General features: G+C 49.6%; 1 protein-coding gene across 4 annotated transcripts in view; it reads right to left on the minus strand.

Moving 5' to 3' along the window:
* Positions 1-19,863, minus strand: part of RADIL (Rap associating with DIL domain) — an 82,524-nt gene that overhangs the window by 22,296 nt on the left and 40,365 nt on the right. For all 4 annotated transcript variants that reach the window (XM_053276188.1, XM_053276190.1, XM_053276191.1 and 1 more), the window contains 2 exons: positions 9,891-10,051; positions 6,142-6,254 (listed from right to left, as the gene is read on the minus strand). In XM_053276188.1, the coding sequence (XP_053132163.1) occupies positions 6,142-6,254; positions 9,891-10,051 (274 nt within the window). The remainder of the gene's footprint in view (positions 1-6,141; positions 6,255-9,890; positions 10,052-19,863) is intronic.

The following is a 19,863-nucleotide window of genomic DNA, read 5'->3' on the forward strand; positions in this document are numbered from 1 at the left end:
CTTTTCTTTACTTTATTAATTAGAAAAATGAGGTTTTTCATTATGAAAAACGATTGGTTTTATACTGTCTTTATGGTGATTTGTCTCTGTCTCCTTTGGTTTACTTCTCAATAAAAAATCTTATTAAAAAAAGAAAAAGAGAAAGAAAAGAGAGGGTGGACTTGTTTTTGATTACATTGGTATCACATTTGATCACATTTGTCCCCTGCAAACTGAGCAAAGAGGCCCCTTTTTAAAGTGGGGATTCTCTTTATTGAGCAGGGGGAGAGCAAGTGGCCCTATCCATCCCCAGCACAGCATCCCTCCAGTGGCTGTCAGAGGAGCTCTTACCCCTGGACTTCGGGGCTAAGGTCCAGGGCCTCCACACCCCCTGGGGGCCCCCAAAGCATCATTAGCCTGTCCTGGGTGGTGTGGTTTGTGCCCTCAAGAACCTACGTGTTTAAAAAAAAAGGATGCTTAAACTTGCAGCGGGGTGGGAGGCTCCAAAATTACTGAGGTGCACCCCTGGTGGCTGTTGCTGGTGTCTACCTTCGGTTTCTTTTTAGATTGTGAGCCCTTTGGGGACAGGGATCCATGTATATCTATAATTCTCTTAAACATACCCGTCGCTAATCCCATGCGTGGCAGCTCTCGCGAGAGTTCGTGAACGGGCTGCGGGGGGAGCGAATGGGCAGACTAATGGATGGCTGGAAGTGGTGCTGGGGAAAGCGATAGCTGGGGAGGCAGGAAGGGGGCGGTGGCGGGCAGCATGGCGGGGGGAGAATGGCGGCAGGGGGGAGTGATGGGGGAGGTGGGAAAGTGGCAGCTGAAATGGGCGAGAACGGGGAAGAGCTGAGAGGGAGGGGAGGATAGGGGGAAGGGGAGGGGAGGGCCGCGAACCAGAGGGGGGGCTGAAAAGGGGGGGAGAGCCAAGAGGGATGCGGGAGGGCCGAGAACGAGGCGGGGGAGAAGGAGAGGGGAGAACTAGAGGAGCAGATGCTCTTCACCCGGGCCAGCTAGTTTAATTTAATTTATTTATTCATATCTCTGTCAACTGCTTTTGTTGGAAAGTGTTGTACAAATATCCATGTCCCTCCCTTTCCTTCCTCCACGTAGCTGAGAGCCACTATCACGAGACACTGATTTGCAGATGAAAGAGGACTGGGTTGAAATGCAACCGTGAATCGCTTCCATGCAAATCCACGCTACTGCTGGGCCTCTTGTCCCGCAGATTCACCCACAGCCTCCCAAGTGGCTCACTGCAGCCACGGCCACGGCCACAAGACGTGTGGCTTCAAGCCTGCTTTCGCATTAGGGGAAACCCCCGCGTCTGGCCTGGCCGGGATTTATTCTGTTCTCTTCAGTGCTAGCTTTGCTGACGTTGCAGAATAATACAGCTGTTGCTGCTTCTCCCCTGCCCAAATTGCATGATTAGTCCCGGTCAGTCACGTGGGTCTGTACGAGACCAACACCCTGCATATCTGGCTTGCATGGATCAGGAGCTCTGAGAGGTCCTCTCCAGTCACTCAAGTCAGGAAAGGGCCATAACTCAGTGGAAAAGCATCGGTTGCATGCAGGGGGTCCCAGGTTCAATCCCTGGCAGCATCTCCAGGAAGGGATAGGAAAGGCTCCCACCAGAAACCTTGGAGAAGCCGCTGCCAGTCAGAGTAGACAGTACTGAACTAGTTGGACCAAGGGTCTGACTCAGTATAAGGCAGCTTCCGATGTTAGTGGCTGAAGCATGCAGGCGAATCAGAATTTCCACCCCATCTGAAACCAGCCCATTAAAACCCTTCTGAAATCCTGGAACAAGCTTTCCACACAGAAGGAAAGTGGAGGAATAACCGACAACATAGGAAGAGTTCAGGGCAGAAAAACAGGCGCCTTCCCCTCTAGGAGGCCAGAGTCTTTCCATTGCCAAAGCTGGCAAAAGGTTCTGGGTGAAAATCAGAGTCGTGGTGCCAGTTATAGCTTTTCTCGGGGTGGAAAGTGGTCCCCACCCTTCCAGCACAAGGGCTCTTTCTTTCCACTTGCATACTGCATGCTCTGTTTCATTTTTCCTTCCCGGGTAAGAGGCGCATTTTATTCATGCAGGGGGGATCTAGAGGCTGTTATTCTGCTATACATGCTAAGTATATGGTGCCTTATAGTAATATGAGAGAGAGAGAGAGAGAGAGAGAGAGAGAGAGAAGGGTCCCTGCCACCAAGGAGCCTACAATCCAAATTTTGACACTGTGGAAAAAGAGAGTCTCTTAACCACTCCACCAGCTCTTACAACAGCAGCAAGAATGACTACTTGTGAGATATCCACCCCCCGCCCCCACCTCTTTCCATCACAACACACAGTTATTCCACCACCTAACCTTGTGCCAAAATAAACACAACAGTCTCTAAAGCAGCACAGGGAACTTTTAGGACATAGGAATGTAGAACATAGGAAGCTGCCTTATAGCGAGTCAGACCACTGGTCTGTTGAGCTCAGCATTGTCTACACTGACCGGCAGCAGCTTCTCCAAGGTTGCAGGCAGGAGTCTCTCTCAGCCATATCTTGGAGATGCTGCCAGGGATTGAAGCTGGGACCTTCTGCACGCAAAGCAGATGCTCTGCCACTGAGATATGGCCCCATCCCCTTTATAGGGAGCTGCCTTGTACTGAATCAGACCCTTGGTCCATCTAGCTCAGTACTGTCTACACGCAGCGGCTTCTCCAAGATTGAAGGCAGGAGTCTCTCTCAGCCCACTCACATTTCTTAAAAGAGTGTGTGGTAGCCAAAAGAGTGTGGCAGGGAGTAAGCAAGCTCTTAGAGTGGCCTGATTTGGAAAAACAGACTTGGGAAGAACTAACCTCGAGTTTGAGTGATAGAACCTCCTCTCGAGGTCCCAGAAAGAAACCTTCAAGGAAACGGGACGGAACGGGTGCCCTTATACTAGGGAATTGGAACGTTCCCCTTCTCGTAATCAGGTTAGTAAACCTGTATGTCATTTATGCAATGCTCGTGCATAGGAATAGGGAGGGAAGACGCGACCAAGAGGTTCACGCAGATGAGACAGTAAATCTCTTCTGGAAAAGTTTGTATGGTTATGTGCAGAAAGACAAGAGTATCTCTTCTAAACAGCAATGGGACAAATTGTGGAAATGGACGTCAGACGTAAACCCCCCCCCCCGATTACCTGATGTGCCTTGTAATCCCCCACCCCCGAGTTACAGTACTACCTGCATATACTTCATAATCTTGTGTGTTTCCAAATCCTTGTGTGTAAATCTTTGTAGATATATCATGTACAAACAACCACTTTGTATATAATTGTGCTTTGGCATCGTACTGTATGCTTTGGTAGTTTGCTGGTTCAATTAAAAAAATCTTGTCCTATTAAAAAAATAATAATCTTGTCCTATCTTGGAGATGCTGCCAGGGAGGGAACTGGGACCTCCTGCATGCCAAGCAGATGCTCTTCCCCTGAGCGACAGCCCCATCCAAATTCTGCAGAGCAAAGTTACTCGAATCGTAAGCGGACTCTGCAGATGTGAGGACAGCCTTCTGTTTCAGGACCTCCGGCCTCAGCATTTCCACAGGGCCTTCTCCTCTCTGTCTGAAATCAGTGTTTACAAAAACAAACGGCAGTGGGGAAGGGGATAGCGACATTCCGGAAAACACCGGTCTGTTCCTGGGAATTGTGCTGGCCGCTGCCATTGTCAGTGTGTGGCGACAGTCACTGCTGCCATGATGCGTGGCTGGCTGCCCCCTGTGCCGCAGTGCAGGAGGCGCATCAGCGCTGCAGCGGCAGTGATGCTCCGGGGATTGCTCTCTGCTCCGGGGGTGCAGCCAGCTGCGCGATGGAGTTCAGGGCTGGCGATGCTGCAGCCGTTCCTCCTGGCCACCTCCGTGCCCTTCATGTTTCACAGGCTGCGTGGAGGTCATCAGCCCAGTCTGGGCTGTTCTTTAGTCACACGCCGACTGGGATCGTAAAATTCTGGGGTTTCGGACAGAGATCATGTTTCTGCACGCTCCCCAGCTTGCGGCAGGGAGCGAACACGTGGCCCTTGCCCTGATGGGCTGGATCAGGGCTGCACAACTTCAGCCCTCCAGCGGCTGTAGGACTAAGACCCCCATGGCCTTTGGCCATTGTGGCTGGAGATAGGGACATAGGAAGCTGCCATATACTGAGTCAGACCATTGGTCTATCTAGCTCAGTATGGTCTTCACAGACTGGCAGTATTGTCTTCACAGACTTCTCCAAGGTTGCAGGCAGGAAACCCTCTCAGCCCTATCTTTGGAGATGCTGCCAGGGAGGGAACTGGGAACCTTCTGCTCTTCCCAGAGAGGCTCCATCCTCTAAGGAGAATAGTTTACGGTGCTCACACTACTAGTCTCCCTTTCATATGCAACCAGGGCAGACCATGCTTAGCTAAGGGGACAAGTCATGCTTGCTGCCACAAGACCAACTCTCCTCTCCTAAAAAACATAGGAAGCTGCCTTCTACTGAGTCAGACCCTTGGTCCAGCTAGCTCAGGATTGTCTACCCAGACTGGCAGCGGCACCTCCGAGGTTGCAGGCAGGAGTCTCTCTCTAAGCCCAATCTTGGCTGCTGCTGCCAGGGAGCGAACAGAGTGTGGGGAGTTTGTGCTATCATTTCCATAGGAGAGTGAGAAAGGGCATGCCGGAGCGTTTTCTTCTTCACCATGTCCACATAGTTCTTCTGAGAAGAGATTATTAGCTTTTCAAATGTCTACAGGTAGTAGTCACGAATGGGAGGAAAGCTGCAAGCATACATTGTCCCCTTTGCTAAGCAGGGTCGACCCTGGTTTGCATTTGGATGGGAGACTACATGCATGAGCACTGTCAGATATCCCCCTTAGGGGATGGGGCCACTCTGGGAAGAGCACCTGCCCGCCTGCTTGCATGCAGAAAGTTTCAGGATTTTTCTCCCTGGCATCTCCAATCTCCATCTCTCTCTGGCTGAGAGAGACTCCTTCCTGCAACCTTGGAGAAGCCGCTGCCAGTCTGGGTAGGCAATACTGAGCTAGATGGACCAAGGGTCTGACTCAGTATATGGCAGCTTTGTCTATGACCCAGGAGCCCACCTTCACCTCTTGTCCTGGAGCCCACTTCAAGCCCCTGGCTCCAAATACATACATAAGCAAGAGAACTCTTGAAGATGGTCCAGGATATGACCTCTCTCTAGGGCAGAACCACCTTAAGTGGCGCAGTGGGGAAATGCTTGACTAACCAGCAGGAGGTTGCCAGTTCGAATCCTCGCTGGTATGTTTCCCAGACTATGGGAAACACCTCTATCGGGCAGCAGCAATATAGGAAGATGCTGAAAGGCATCATCTCATGCTGTGAGGGAGATGGCAATGGTCAACCCCTCCTGTATTCTACCAAAGAAAACCAGATGGCTCTGTGGGTGCCAGGAGTCAAAATCAACTTGACGGCACATTTTACCTTTACCTAGGACAGAGGCCCTGACGCTTCTGCTATTAATATTCCTACCTCCCAACCCCCGGCAAAAAGCAGGTTGGTGATGGGAGAATGTTAAGGCTGGTTCTACACATGTAAAGGTCAGGTGTGTCAATGAGTCAGTGTCAACCCCTGGCGCCCGCAGAGCCCTGTGGTTGTCTTTGTTTGGTAGAATACAGGAGGGGTTGACCATGGCCTCCTCCCGCGCAGTATGAGATGATGCCTTTCAGCATCTTCCTAGATTGCTGCTGCCCGATATAGGTGTTTCCCATAGTCTGGGAAACATACCAGGAGGGATTCGAACCGGCAACCTCTGACTTGCTAGTCAAGCCATTTCCCCACTGTGCCATTAGGTGGCTACTCTACACATGTAGTAGAGACAGGGAAGAGCAGATTGTACCACTTCAAACTGCAGGGGAAGCTCACCATTTGCGAATGCTCTCCCATGTTTAAAAACAAAAAATGCAGAAGAAACACATTTTCTGCAAGAAGAAACCTAGCATCACAGGGAGTAAGGATCACCACCACAACCATATTTGTTTTCTACCTGCAAGGCATTTTCTTCGTCTGTGGGGAAGCATTCAAAAATGGCAGCCCTCACCTACGGTCTGCTGGGCTAGTGGGCAACTTGCCAGTCCTGGGGGTGTCGGCCACCCACCCACCCCGACTTCCTCTCCCTCTGGAGTCAGCCCTGGCAGAAGTACCTTGGAGATGTAATAGACACACTGCTGGAAGGTATACATGATGACTTCCTCCAGGACCGTCATGGCTTCCTCGCTGGTGGTTATGGTGAGGGAAAAGAGGGACTCCTTGGAGCCTGAAAGGGGCGGAAACAAAGCGTTAGAGCAAAGCCACACTCTTGGCGCTTTGTTTGAACATGCCTTTCTCCAGCAACAGCACAAAAACAACCCTCTTATTCTGGAGGACAAAGATCCTTTCTTCCTGATAAGCTAGCTTTCCACTTGCAGGGTGATGCACAGGGCAGAGTGGAAGAAAGAAGGGTAGTCTCCTCCTCCCTCCAATGACACTGCCCTTCCTCCAGAGGAGGCAAAAGGGGAAAAATTAAATATGTAAAGTGTGCCGTCAAGTTGGTGTTGACTCCTGGCAACCACAGAAACCTGGAATACAGGAGGAGTTGACCATTTCCTTTCAGCATCTGCTTATATCGCTGCTGCCCGATACGGGTGTTTCCCATCATCTGGGAAATACACCAGTGGGGATTCGAACCGGCAACCTCTGGCTTGCTAGTCAAGTCATTTCCCCACTGTACCATTAGGTGGCTTATATGAGCCCAGGCAGGGCAAAATGCATTTCTAGGTGTTGGGAGCAGGGGAATCATGCCTCGCTTTAGATTTCTGAAAGAAAAATCATGGTCTTTACTCTCATCCCATTGTAGGTATTTATTTGGTATATTTCTATCGCACTCTTCCTCCAAGGAGCCCAAAACAGTGTACATGGTTTTGTTTATGTTCACAACAACCCTGTGAAGCAAGTTAGGCAGAGGGGGAGGGAGAGAAGTGACTGGCCCAGAGTCACCCAGTGAGTTTCAGGACTGAACGGGGATTTGAACTCAGGTCTCCCCGGTCCTAGTCCAGCATTCCAACCACCCCACCATGCTGTTTCTTGTGGTTTTAGCCTTTCCGAAGTGAACCTTCCCCCTTTTCTATATGCAGAGATATTTGTTCATTTATATGGGAGTTTCCAGCTGAAATCTCAAGTGGCACCACCCACAGTGGCAGGGTTCAAAACCAGGGTCTCTTTCCCCACAGGTAAATAATCCTCCTTGAGACTAACATCACTGCTATCTACAGTAATGTCGTCTACTACTACTACTACTACTACTACTAATAATAATAATAATAATAATATGGATATTTATATACTGCTCTCCAACCCAAGTTCACAAAGCAGCTTACATCAAAAACTAAATAATACATCAATAAGATGGTCCCCTGTTCCCAAAAGGCTCACAATCTAAAAAGAAACATAAGGCAGACACCAGCCACCGCCACTGGAGGGATGCTGTGCTGGGGATGGAGAGGGCCAGTTGCTCTCCCCCTGCTACAGACAAGAGAATCGCCACTTGAAAAGGTGTCTCTTTGCCCAGTTCGCAGGGGTCTAATCTGCATTGCTTCAGCTAGGCTAGAGAGAGGGGCGAGTCACAGAAACTAGAAGTCACACCATCAAGCAGTTCGGGAGCTGTGTGTGCACCCCCGAAATTTGGCTGCCTGTCAATTAAGAACAAGGCTGGGGGCGCCAGCCGTGATTGGGCGCTAAGCAGCAGCTGGGCAGAGAGCTCACTCCTACCCAGCCCTTGAATGAGACAGGAGGAAACGCCTTTGGCCCAGCTGCCGTTTAGCACCCAACCGCGGAGGGCGCCTCCAACCTCGTTTTTTAACCGACAACCACACATCAGTGGCGTGCCCAGCTCCCAAACAAGAGGAGGGGAACCTTCTTGATCCTTGACCATGCAAACGAGCCTACCCTCTTAGCCCCGGGTCTCACTCAAGAGACGCACAACCAGGCCTGCCTGCGTGTCTCGGGGCTTATCACATCCCATCGCCTGCAGGGTCAAGCGCACACGCCTGTCACAGCGCTGGTTCGCAAGAGCGCATGGACGCTGACCAGAATCCTTCCTGGCACGCATGAGCTCCTGTTCCCAGCCCCAGTGTGACCTTCCTGCTTGGCTATCAGCATGAGAACCGAGATAGGCAGGAACATGGAGACCATCCAGATCTGGGCTTGCGCGTTTCTCCCTCTGTTTTCCCTTGATGGGATGATGGAGGTGGACGCGGAGGGTGGGAGGGAAAGAGAGAGAAGATAAACCAGGCCACATTACGGAGGAATTAGCCAGGCTTCACCCACTGGGTTAGCGTTCCTCGGGCGGTGAACTGTCACTGCTCATTTGAGAAGGAAGATTATTCCCCTCCTCAAGGGCATCAGGAGGTGAATGACTGTTTTTCAAAAGATACCAGCAATATTGAGAGAAAGTGTGGACGATGCAGCCGTTCCCCTCGGACAGTCACATTGTAGATCTGGGTAATGTGGCTGCGTAGAATGCTGGTTGCATCGGATGAAATTTGAGTCTATGGTTTTATATCTATTTCTGAAAAAGCTGGGCATGTTATGATTCTCATGGGTGCTCAACTGGAGCACCTGCGGGTGAGAGGGAGGCACCAGCAGGCTCGGGGTAAGCCACAAATACATTGGTTTCACAAACATATGAAAGAAAAGAACCTAAGAGGGCAAAAATACCCAATGTAACTCCATGGGACGGAATGTTCAGAGACCCAGTGGGCACTTAACAGACAATCAGGTGGCCAGAGCGAATGCAACACGGTGGCAAGGAGTGGAGGAAAGGAGGGCTTGAACAAAAGGAGTGTTAATTTTATCAGCTTGAAGAACACTCCCTCAAGACAGTCACATGACCCCTTCTGCTTTGGGCTGGGGCGGGGAGGTGCCTAAAAATTTCACCATGCTCAGGCACAGGCTTAGGTAGCACACACACACACCAGGGATATGCTGCAACATTTTGTGGCATAATACACTTGTATTATGAAATTTTCACAGAGGGAGTTAATATTTGTACATCTGTTCACAGTTCCATTTTTCCAGAGATTATATTCTTGCAGAACTTTATTCTGAAACCTTAATCCCAAACGAAGGGTTAATACGGAGATAGTGTTCTTTTGTTTTTAGTCTATGTTACAGACTGAAATTTGATAAATATTGACATTGTAAACGTTGACAATCCCAAGCAAATATTGTGAATCAGTAAACACTCTAGCAAAACGTAACTGACCATTTTTGCCTGTATATATAATGGAAAAATATTACCTGTTTTTGGAAAATCACAAGATTCATCTGGGGTTGTCATCACACAGGATTTGGACATTTACTGTAACACATATACATTCCTTACTAGCACGGTCACGGCCTGTGGATCACAGGTGTCGTTTGTCAACGAGGCGGTCTGTGCAAGCAGCAGTATCAGGATTCCCCTAGCTGTCATTGGCTTAGCTGCTGTGATGTCACAGAGGGCCTAGGGAAACTTGGATTAGGCACCTTAGAATGTGAGTTCCAAAGCCAATGAGCAATTTTTGTTATGTTACTCTGCTTAAATATTACCTAGACACACGCCATGGTTACTAAGAAACCATTAAAACATTCTTCTCCAAGACTGATTGGAAGAACGGCCATGGAAAGTCTTCCATGTCATGACACAACGAGTTGCCTAACAACCGAATGAGGTCATACATCTAGCCTAGCTTCTGCAGTGGACAGTCACTTTTCTGTAGGCTCCAAATGTGCCTATTTACCGGGAGTGGTGGTGGGATTTCTGGATTTTCCAGAATACTTTCTGGATGGACTTTGGCCACCATAGCTGAGAATGATGGGAGTTGTAGTCATTTGGTGGACCCAAGTCGGAGAACCCCTGCAGGACACAGCTTACCTTTGATGTCCAGTTCCTCTTCCATGTTCTGAATGTAGACTGGAGATTTCTGCTGGACAAAGTACAGGATTTCAATGGAGTTCGACATCCAGAAGAGAACGTGCTGCAAGTCGGGCAGCAGGTCCGTGATGGTGAAGTCGGAGAGCAATGCTGGATCCTGGCTGATGAGACAAGAGAAGAGTTAAAAGATTTCCTTTTGGTCCCCCTGTCCTGAACTCCAGCCTCCATGTGGAATCTTTCCCTCTCTGCCTGATCGACAGCGAAAGATGGTCTCTCTGGGAATATTTTGATCGCCGCAGTAATGGATATAGCATCTGAGGTTCATATGTGAAATGGCGCTCTGCAATGCAACCCTCTCCCACGTGGGCTGCCCAATCCCAAATCTAGAAAGGCAAACCACTGAGCGGCCTGAGTGTGTATCCCCGCCCTCTCAGTGATCTCCAGTGTGAAGGGAGGGGGCGGCAGTCACCCACGCCCTCCTGTGGTCCGAGTCAGTCAGTCATATGGCCTAAGAGGGAATAATATTTGGCCAACCCCACATTCTGCTTTCTTCCTTATGCAAGTGTTCTGGTGATGCCATTCACTAGGCCTGTGTAAAGCGAGACTGGTTCAGGACCTTCCAATCCCTTATTTGCCTCCATCCTGCTTTGAGGGCAGGGCGACCGTTCCATGAGGCGAGGAGGCCACCTCAGGTGGCAGATTACTGAAGCACCAATGAGGCGGCAAGAAAGCCTCCTACCTCCGCTTTTTAAAAAGGAAGAGAGCGGGAGGAAGCTGCACATAAGGGTGTGCAGCATTTGATGCTGTGCCTCAGGCACAGAAGTCTTGAGGAAGAAGTCCACTGTTTAAGGATGGCTGCTTCACTCCAAGCTGAATCCTTCAGTGGCACAATGCTGGGCCAAATTGTACCTCACAAATTTAACCGCCTCACTCCCAGACAGTGAAGTTGGGTGGTCACCACTGTTCCCTCTAACAGGGATTCTCAGGTGTTGACTAAAATTCCCAGCATCCCCAGCTGCAATGGCCTTTGGCTGGGGATTATGGGTGCTGTAGTCAACAACACCTGAGAATCCCTTTTAGAGGGAACAGTGGTGACCACCCAACTTCACTGTCTGGGAGTGAGGCGGTTAAATTCATTTGTAGGACCATTTCTTTTTTTACCTTGAAGACTCCCTCAGAATAATGCCACACAATGACATCGCCTTGTTCTGAGGGGACTTCTGGGTAAGACACAAAATGGCAGACACCAAGAGGAGCAAGACAGCAATGCAAAAAGGGGGCCAAAGAACAGCTGGGGGTCGCTTTTGACCCCAGCCCTCCCCAATTTTTGGCTGAAAGCCTTTACCTCAGCTTTAACTTCCACCGTGAATCTGCTGCCTGGGAACAGCCAACGAAAGTGGTTCCTCTATTGACGTTTTTGCCACACGCTCCCAAATCTGCATTACTTCCCTCCCAACATGCATTAAGATATGAAGATGGTTCCCACAGATATCTGCCTTGAGAGCGGCCAACACCATCAGCATTACAGCTTCTACACAGCCAGTTATACGCACAACGCCTGTGCTCACAGCTTTGTGCCACATAGTCTTGGAAGAGAAGTCTGGGACGTTCTCCGTGTCTTTTTGCTGCCAAATTCTTGGGATGCATTTTGTTGTTGTTAAGAAGAAGAATTCAAATGACCACCCAGGCTGTCTCATTCCATCTAGACCAGCCATCTACTGACAGTATTTTCCCGCGTCTTCTATTTCCCCCCTCTTTACTATCACTATTCAAAGCATTTCAATTAGCAGGGGCAAAGTGGAAATGAGAAAGCGAGTGCTGGATATTCTGGCACAGTTTTCTTCTGGAAACAGCCAAGCTGGGAGTGGGGACACTATTTGAAAAGCCCTGCTGGATCAAGCCAAGGCCTATCCACTCCAGGATCCGGCCTCAAGCAGTGACCAACCAGGTACCACTTGGGAAGCCCGCAAATGGGGCAAAACCACCCCTCCCTTGGGGCTTGCTAGCACCTGGTGTCCAAGGCACGTCCCCGCTGATCCTGCTGGAAGTCTGATGAACGGAGTAATGATAAATTTCTGAATTTAATCAGTTCCTGTGCACAGTCGGTTTCAATTGATATATTTTATTCCACCATTATTCTTGAGATGTAAGTCCTGTATTGTTATACTGCCATAACATATTATACTGTTATATATAATATATATGATTTATATTTCCTACTGTCATATCACATTTGGCGTTATATTATCACTATGTCATATTACATCTGGTCAAAGACCATAATAAAATATTAAATCAATCAATCTTTCTTTCTTTCTACACACACACCCACACACACCATGGCTAGCAGCTGTTGATACCCCTATCCTGCATGAATTTGTCCAAGCGCCGTTTAAAACCATCTAAACTGGTAGCCATCAGCACCCATCAAATCTGGCAGCAGCAAATTCACCCTGATGGTTGTAGCCCAACATCATCTGGGAACCCATGGTTGGGATTAGGGATGTGTACAGAACCGGCACCTGCCTGTCTGAAGGCGGGGCGGGGATAACTTTAAAGGTGGGGGAGGGTGCTCTTACCCCTCCCGCTGCATTTTCCCCACGGGCGCTGGGCATTTAAGAAGTCCAGCGGGGCAGCAGCGTACCTCCCTGCCCTCCCGTTGCTTCCTTGGATCGGAGGTGACCGGAAGTTCCCAGAATGCCAGAGGGCTGGGGGAACTCGCCACAGGCGAGCTGGCAAGTGGCTCTGCAGATGCTAGGGCTGTTCTCACAATTATTACTAGGGTAGGAGAAGCCCCCTATCCTCGTTGGGGAGCTGTGCACGCTCCGAATACTTGATAGTGTTAAGACGACCTGTGAAGAGCGTCTGGAGAGGATCGTCTGCGGTTGCCACTGGCTCGTCTGGCGGCTTCTCAGGGACGGGCCTTCTCCGTGGCTGCCCCTGGGCTTTGGAATGCACCCCCTGTTGAAATAAGAGCCTCCCCATCTCTGGCAACTTTTTAAAAGGCACTGAAGCCATATTTGTTCACCCAGGCTTTTAATGAGATGTATAGTTTTAATACTCTTAATGTTGGGTTTTAATTGATTGTAACGTTGAAATGATTTTACTTGTTTAATTGATTGTAACGTTGAAATGATTTTAATGGTAAACCGCTCAGACACGCAAGTTCTGGGCAGTATAGAAATATGTTAAGTAAGAAAGTTAAGAGTAAGAAAGTAAGAGTGAGTAACATAGCCAGCCAGCCAGCCAGCTAGCTAGAGGGTGTGATAAAAGCAAGATTGGAGGCAGGGAGCTTGGTCATATGTCAAGCTCCGGCCAGGTCGGATGAACCCGGTCTACGCAGACTCCGCCCCCCAGCTTCAGAACAAGGTAGGAGGAGGAAAAACCCTCCGGCCTGGCTGGGGCTTCAGAGATGAGCAAGCTCTCTGTCTCCCAACACAAGATCCAGTTTCAGGAGTGTGAGCAACAGCCAACCCAGAGTTGGAGGCTTCTCCTACCCTAGTCCCGACTGTGAGGACAGCCCTAGTGTGTGTGTGTGTCTGTGTTGGGTGGTAGAGGTGGGGGTGGTCTCCTGGCATTCCTAGCAAAAAGGAAAGCCTCTCCCTGCATCTTAGTACTTCCAGAAAAATCGGAGAAACGGCTCAGCCTGCAGCAGGGTTTTCCTTAGAGACCTGGCTGGCACCATTCCTTCCCGATGCAACGCGAATGGCAAGAACCCTATCAGGAGCATTCCAGGACAAACACCCACCAGAAGCCAGCAATGCTGGCTGGGCTCCCTGTTTCCGAATACTTGTCTGGGATGGTGTCAGGCATTCCGGTGCTGCTGTCTTTGCAGCAGGGGCGGCCGAAGGTCCTGCCGCAGGCGTGGAATGCTGCCTTATCTGAGGCCACCCTCTTACAGCCTTGCAAGCTTTAGAAGGGCACGGGGGAGGGGGTGGGCGGCAGCAGTCTCTGCTCCTCTCCTTGGGCTTCTTGCAAGCTTTGCAAGGAGGATGAGGTGGGGCAGCTCTTGCAAGGTTTGCAAAGGTCAGGTCGGTCTCAAAACGCTGCTCCAATGGCAAGAGCGTCTTGCTGCCCGCATCTCCGACAGCAGGGCGCTTTTGCCACCCCAATAATCTGATGCCTGAGGGTGACTGCCCTGCCTTGCCTCATGAAAGGGACGCCCCTGCTTTGCAGGATCCAGCAAGGCAAAAGCCGATAAGAATGCAGCAGAAGGCCCATTCACACATGATATTCAACACTTGTGCAGGTACAGAAGTACACTTCCTAGCCGTACCATCCATTTGAAGATTCACTTTTAAAATGAACACAGGTACAGTCATTCATACAAACATCTGTTGGAGTGTACAGACAGCTGTACACTTGTACTACATAATGTCTGAACTGGGCTAGAGAAATGCCATGGGCTGAAGAAGAACCAAGTGGTTTCCTTAGCTGTCCAATTTCTCAGCCTGAAAAGCAGTCCAGGCCCTGAGGTTTAGGTAGACTAGATTACACAATATTGACCATACCAGGGTCACTCAGGCAGCTTCATGGCTGAGTGAGGATTTGAACTCGGGTCTATGTGGTCCTAGTCTGACACTAACCACTACACCACACTGGCTCTCTGCTCTTTTTTTAAGAAAATGTGCCCTCTCCTTTGCGCTTCCTCCCCCAATTCTGACAACATCTCCTAGGCTACATTTGCCTCAATCTATGAAAGTGGACAGAGTGTTTGTTTACATGAGTGTGGTGTAGCAGTTAAAGAGTGTGGGATGAGGACCAAGGAGACCTAAGTTCAAATCTCCATTCAACCATGAAACTCACTGAGGTGGGTCTCACAATCAGTGAGACCCGCTTTTGCTGCTATTGTGGGGAGAGAGGGCTAATCCCGCTCTCCCCGCAGACAATTGTGGCGGGAGTCCTGGGCAGCCAGATTGGCCGCCCACACGACTGCCGGTTCCATGACGGAGCCGGCAGGGGCTGGGGAGCTCAGGGGCCATGTGGCCCCCGGAAGTTACAGTATGCCCTGAGCAAGTGTGCAGGGCATACTGGGGAGACCCCCGGAGCCAGCTTTTCGCCTCCCCTCCGGGGTCTACTCGCGAGTAGCCCCGGTGCAGAGCCGCACCACAGCTACTCACGGTCAGAGAGCCCGGAAACCTAGGCTAAGGGGAAGGCTACATAAGCAGGTGACCCACTTGTAAACCACCGGGCTTGCCTGCGAGCCTGGTGGTTTACACGGTCAGCAAAAATCGGGCTAGGCTCTCCTAGCCCGATTTTTGCTGATTGTGAGAATAGCCCCACTGAGTGACACTAGGCCAGTCACTTCTCTCTCAGTCTAACCCACCTCACAGGGTTGTTGTGAAGATAAACATAACCATGTACACCTTGGAGCTCCTTAGAGGAAGAGCGGGATATAACAGTAGTAAATTAAAAATAAATAATCACAATATGGACATGTTTCTCTCTCTCAACCCAGGGGAGGCTTTTTAATGAGGCGAGGCAAGGCGATGGCCTCAGGCAGAAGATCGTTGAGGTACCACCAAGATGGCAAGATGCCCTTATGCCTCGACTTTTTAAAAAGTGTGGGGGAGAAGAAAGTACACCAAGAGGGGTGGAATTTATAATCCTACTGCACGGCACACAGAGGCCTTGAGCTGTTACCACCCCAACCACATTTGCCAAAAGAAACAGCTTCCTCTCCATATTCATTGTGCATGCTAGTTTTTACCCTTGGACCGAAGATTTCTCCAATTATCTAAAGAGAACAAGAAGATCTGGATTTAGTTTTTAAATGCACTGAAGCATTTTAAAAAAAACAACATTCTGCCATAACAATTCGTCCGGGAAGGTCTGAATTATTATTACAGTATTTTTTTAAAAAAAAGCTTCAGTACAGAAAACAAGAATCTGATGAAGATTGTCTTAATCAAATGCCTTCGATCTTGCAAAAGATTGCTTCTGCCTCTGGGTACTATCGTCAACTACTGAGAGAAGGCATATGGGTTAGGGGTGTGTGTGGGTGCAGAAGGCAACCATCTCATCGATCATGTGCAAACAGCTGCTGCTCAGATGAGATAAGGCAAAAATAAGCAAGGGCAGGCAGCATGAGAAGCCAAGTGATAAATGTCTACCTGCAGTTAGTACACAGATTGGTGCCTTCTTTTTCCTTGTGCTTCATGACACACGAGAGCCGTTTGTACTGTGTGGTAAACGGAACCAGAATGATGAACCAAAGCAACCCAATTTTTATGCAAAGACAAGCACAATTCCAGATCGTGACTTAGAGTGCAGTCTCTTAGATTATAGTATAATAAATTCACTGTTCTTGACTGTTGTTTTGATACCCAAACCCTGATTTGTCAAGCGAGCAAAACCTTGACCTTCTACTTGCTGGGCCGCGGGTTCCCATCCTTGGCCACTGATTTTAGGAGTCCCGGGCTGGAAAATAGTTATACCTTCCAGTCCTGGTCTTGGATGCAGCTATTCACAGCTCCAGCTTGGAAACAGAAGAAGCTGCCTTATACTGGGTCAGGCCATTGGTCCATCTAGCTCACTACTGTCCACACTGACTGGCAGCGGCTCTTCAAGGTTTCAGGCGGGAGTCTTTCTCAGCTCTACCTGGAGATGCTGCCAGGGAATGAACCTGGGACCTCCTGCATGCAAAGCGGATGCTCTGCCACTGAGTTACGGCCCCATCCTTAGCTCTGATGTTCTCTGCCAATTCTGCTTGCTTTGACCTTCGGAGAGGAGAGCTGGTCTTGTGGCAGCAAGCATGACTTGTCCCCTTAGCTAAGCAGGGCACACCCTGGTTGCATATGAATGGGAGACTAGAAGTGTGAGCCCTGGAAGATATTCCCCTCAGGGGATGGAGCCGCCACTCTGGGAAGCGCAGAAGGTTCCCAGTTCCCTCCCTGGCAGCATCTCCAAGATAGGGCTGAGAGAGCTTCCTGCCTGCCACCTTGGAGAAGCCGCTGCCAGTCTGTGAAGACAAGACTGAACTAGATAGACCAATGGTCTGACTCAGTATATGGCAGCTTCCTATTTTCCGATGTCCATTATGCAGGCATAAAAAGCATCTGCAGGACACCAGCAAGACATCTGGGAATCTCATTCTGACACACAATTCTTTACACTGTCGTGGAATCTGGCAACACCCCTAGCGTCAGACGCCCATTGGATGGCCTTCTGGGAGGGCACATGAATGCACTCGCTTGCCAGCATTTTCACTAGACCATCACGAAGGGTTTGCCTGGATCAAACTGGGGTCCATCTCATCTGATTTTCTTTCCGAGGGCAGCCAGCCAGAAGAGTCTGGAAGCTCAAGGTGATAGCCAGTCCTTGTTGCCTGTTGCCCGCTGGCTATGGACATGGCCAGGCCACTCTCTGTGTTTTTTCATTATATTTTTTGCATTAAAAACAAATAAACAACCTCAGACCAGAATAGTCAAATGGGAGACATGTGCGAGCACTATAAGATATTCCCCTTAGGGGATGGAGCCACTCTGGGAAGAGCAGAAGGTTCCAAGTTCCCTCCCTGGCAGCATCTCCCAGATAGGGCTGAGAGAGACTCCTGCCTGCAACCTTGGAGAAGCTGCTGCTGCCAGTCTGTGTAGACAATCCTGAGCTAGATGGACCAAGGGCCGGACTCAGTATATGGCCACTTCCTCTGTTCCTAGTCCAACAACTCTCATCCTCTGCAGCTACGATGGCCCCAAGCCCTTGGGACTTGTAGTCCAACAACATCTGGGGACCCAACGTCCCTGCTGTATAGGGTGGATTCAGGAACTGGCATTGCCAGTCTGTGTAGACAATCCTGAGCTAGATGGACCAATGGTCTGACTCAGTATAACGGCGCTTACTATGTTCTGCTTTGCATGTCATAGAGAAGAAGTCTGCATCTACTTTTATGTGACAGCCTCAGGTATTTGAAGAAGGCTATCAAATCTCTCCTCCATCTTCTCTTCACCAGGCTAAACAAACCCAGCTCCTCAACCGTTCCTCAGAGGACGTGGTTTCCAGACCCCTCATCGTCTTGATTGCCCTCTGCCAAAACTATCCCAGTTGATCATCATCCTGCTTAAAATGTACGGCCTAGAACTGAATACCATATTCCAAGTGAGGTCCTCTCTTAAATCTATCCTGCACTTGGAGTTTCCAAAAACCACGTATCGAATCTTCTAGGGTTGCATATGAATGGGAGATTAGAAGTGTGAGCACTGCAAGAGATTCCCCTCAGGGGATGGAGCTGCTCTGGGAAGAGCATCTCGGTTCCAAGTTCCCTCCCTGGCAGCATCTCCAAGAGAGGGCTGAGAGAGATTCCTGCCTGCAACCTTGGAGAAGCTGCTGCCAGTCTGGGTAGACAACACTGAGCTAGATGGACCAAGGGCTGGACTCAGTATATGGCCGCTTCCTCTGTTCCTAGTCCAACAACTCTCATCCTCTGCAGCTACAATGGCCCCAAGCCCTTGGGACTTGTAGTCCAACAACATCTGGGGACCCAACGTCCCTGCTGTATAGGGTGGATTCAGGAACTGGCATTGCCTGATCTGGCCCCAGAACTATTACAAAATGTGGGGCAGAGGAAGAACAGGGGCCCAGCCATCACTGAGCGGTCCACCCACCAGAAGGGCAGCTATCGAAGGATTTCAAACTGGAAAGCCCAGCGCGGCCGCCACTCAGCTCAACTTTCAAAACCGCACGCTTGATGCAATGAATTTTCAGGAGACAAGAACTGAGAAAGTGCAACGGGTTGGCTGTCTTCCCAGATCTCTCCGATAGCCAGAGCCTCTGGCACAAGAAGCAGTAAAGCAGGAGTTAGATCACACATACACACCCCAACACAACGCCAAATGCAAGAGAGGCCTGGCGGGAGGGGGGAATGAAATGATGCAGAATCAGATATTTTGGAGCATCTGTTCACAAACGGCGCTTCTTGGAAGCTGGAGGGAAACCCAACACACAGGTCCCCTTGCAGAATGCAGTGGGGTTGGAGTCTAAATAAGCACAGAAAAGCAGCACTTAATCCATTCAGGGGGACGGGATACACAAAAGGACTCCAGGCCTACGGCAACATTGAACTCAGACGGACTCAAAAGTGGCCCCTGCACACTCTATTTAGATGCTGTCGGTTTAAATATAGAAAGCTGCCTCTCTTGGACGAAATCCAGTCACTCCTGGATGAGGAAGGGCAGATTCCCATGACCAGATTCCCATCACTGCACAGAGAGGCCGCCCCCTGCCCCCAAGTGCCACGACACCGGCATTATGTAATGTGAAAACTGCCCTGCCAATACTTTCTAGCAATTCCTATACACAGGGCTGTGTACTTGAAAGAAAATGAAAATTCTGCTCCAGAGAGACCCCAAATTCTGCCCCATGAAAATTCCGCAATCTGTAAAAATCGTGCAAACCCAGCAGATTTGCATTTTTCTCTTGATCTGCAGAATGTATTCTGGTTTCCCTTGACACAGGGAGAGGCAAGGTGTGAGGCAAAGCACCAAAGCACAGCCCCACTGACTATCAAAGAAACACCACTGAGCCCCCTTTTGGCTTCAGAGATTTCAGCAGGCCTTGCCCCACACATTCTCAGTTTATATTTATTTAAAACCTTTCGCCTTCGTACCAAATGTTGTATTTCAAAGCAGTTTAACAAAATCAGCAGCAGCATCAAGAGGGCTAGAATCTTGGGGGACGAATGAAAGCTGAGATTCTCAGGGTGAGGATTCTGCAGCCTATACCGCGTTCTGTGGCTTTCCCACACTTGTGCAGAACAACAGAAAAAAGCACACATTAAGAGGTCAGTTCTACCACCACTTAGGGTTGGCAACCCTCTAGAATTGGCCTAGGGTCTCCAGGAATTAGCATCAATCTCCAGGTGACCATGTCTCTGATAAATTTTGGATAGCCTTTAATGCATACATGCTGTATTATAGCAAATAAGGTCATTGGTCCATCTAGCTCAGTATTGTCTACACTGACTGGCAGCAGCTCT

This window comes from Hemicordylus capensis, chromosome 13 (assembly GCF_027244095.1).
Source record: "Hemicordylus capensis ecotype Gifberg chromosome 13, rHemCap1.1.pri, whole genome shotgun sequence".
NCBI classification, from domain to species: domain Eukaryota; kingdom Metazoa; phylum Chordata; class Lepidosauria; order Squamata; family Cordylidae; genus Hemicordylus; species Hemicordylus capensis.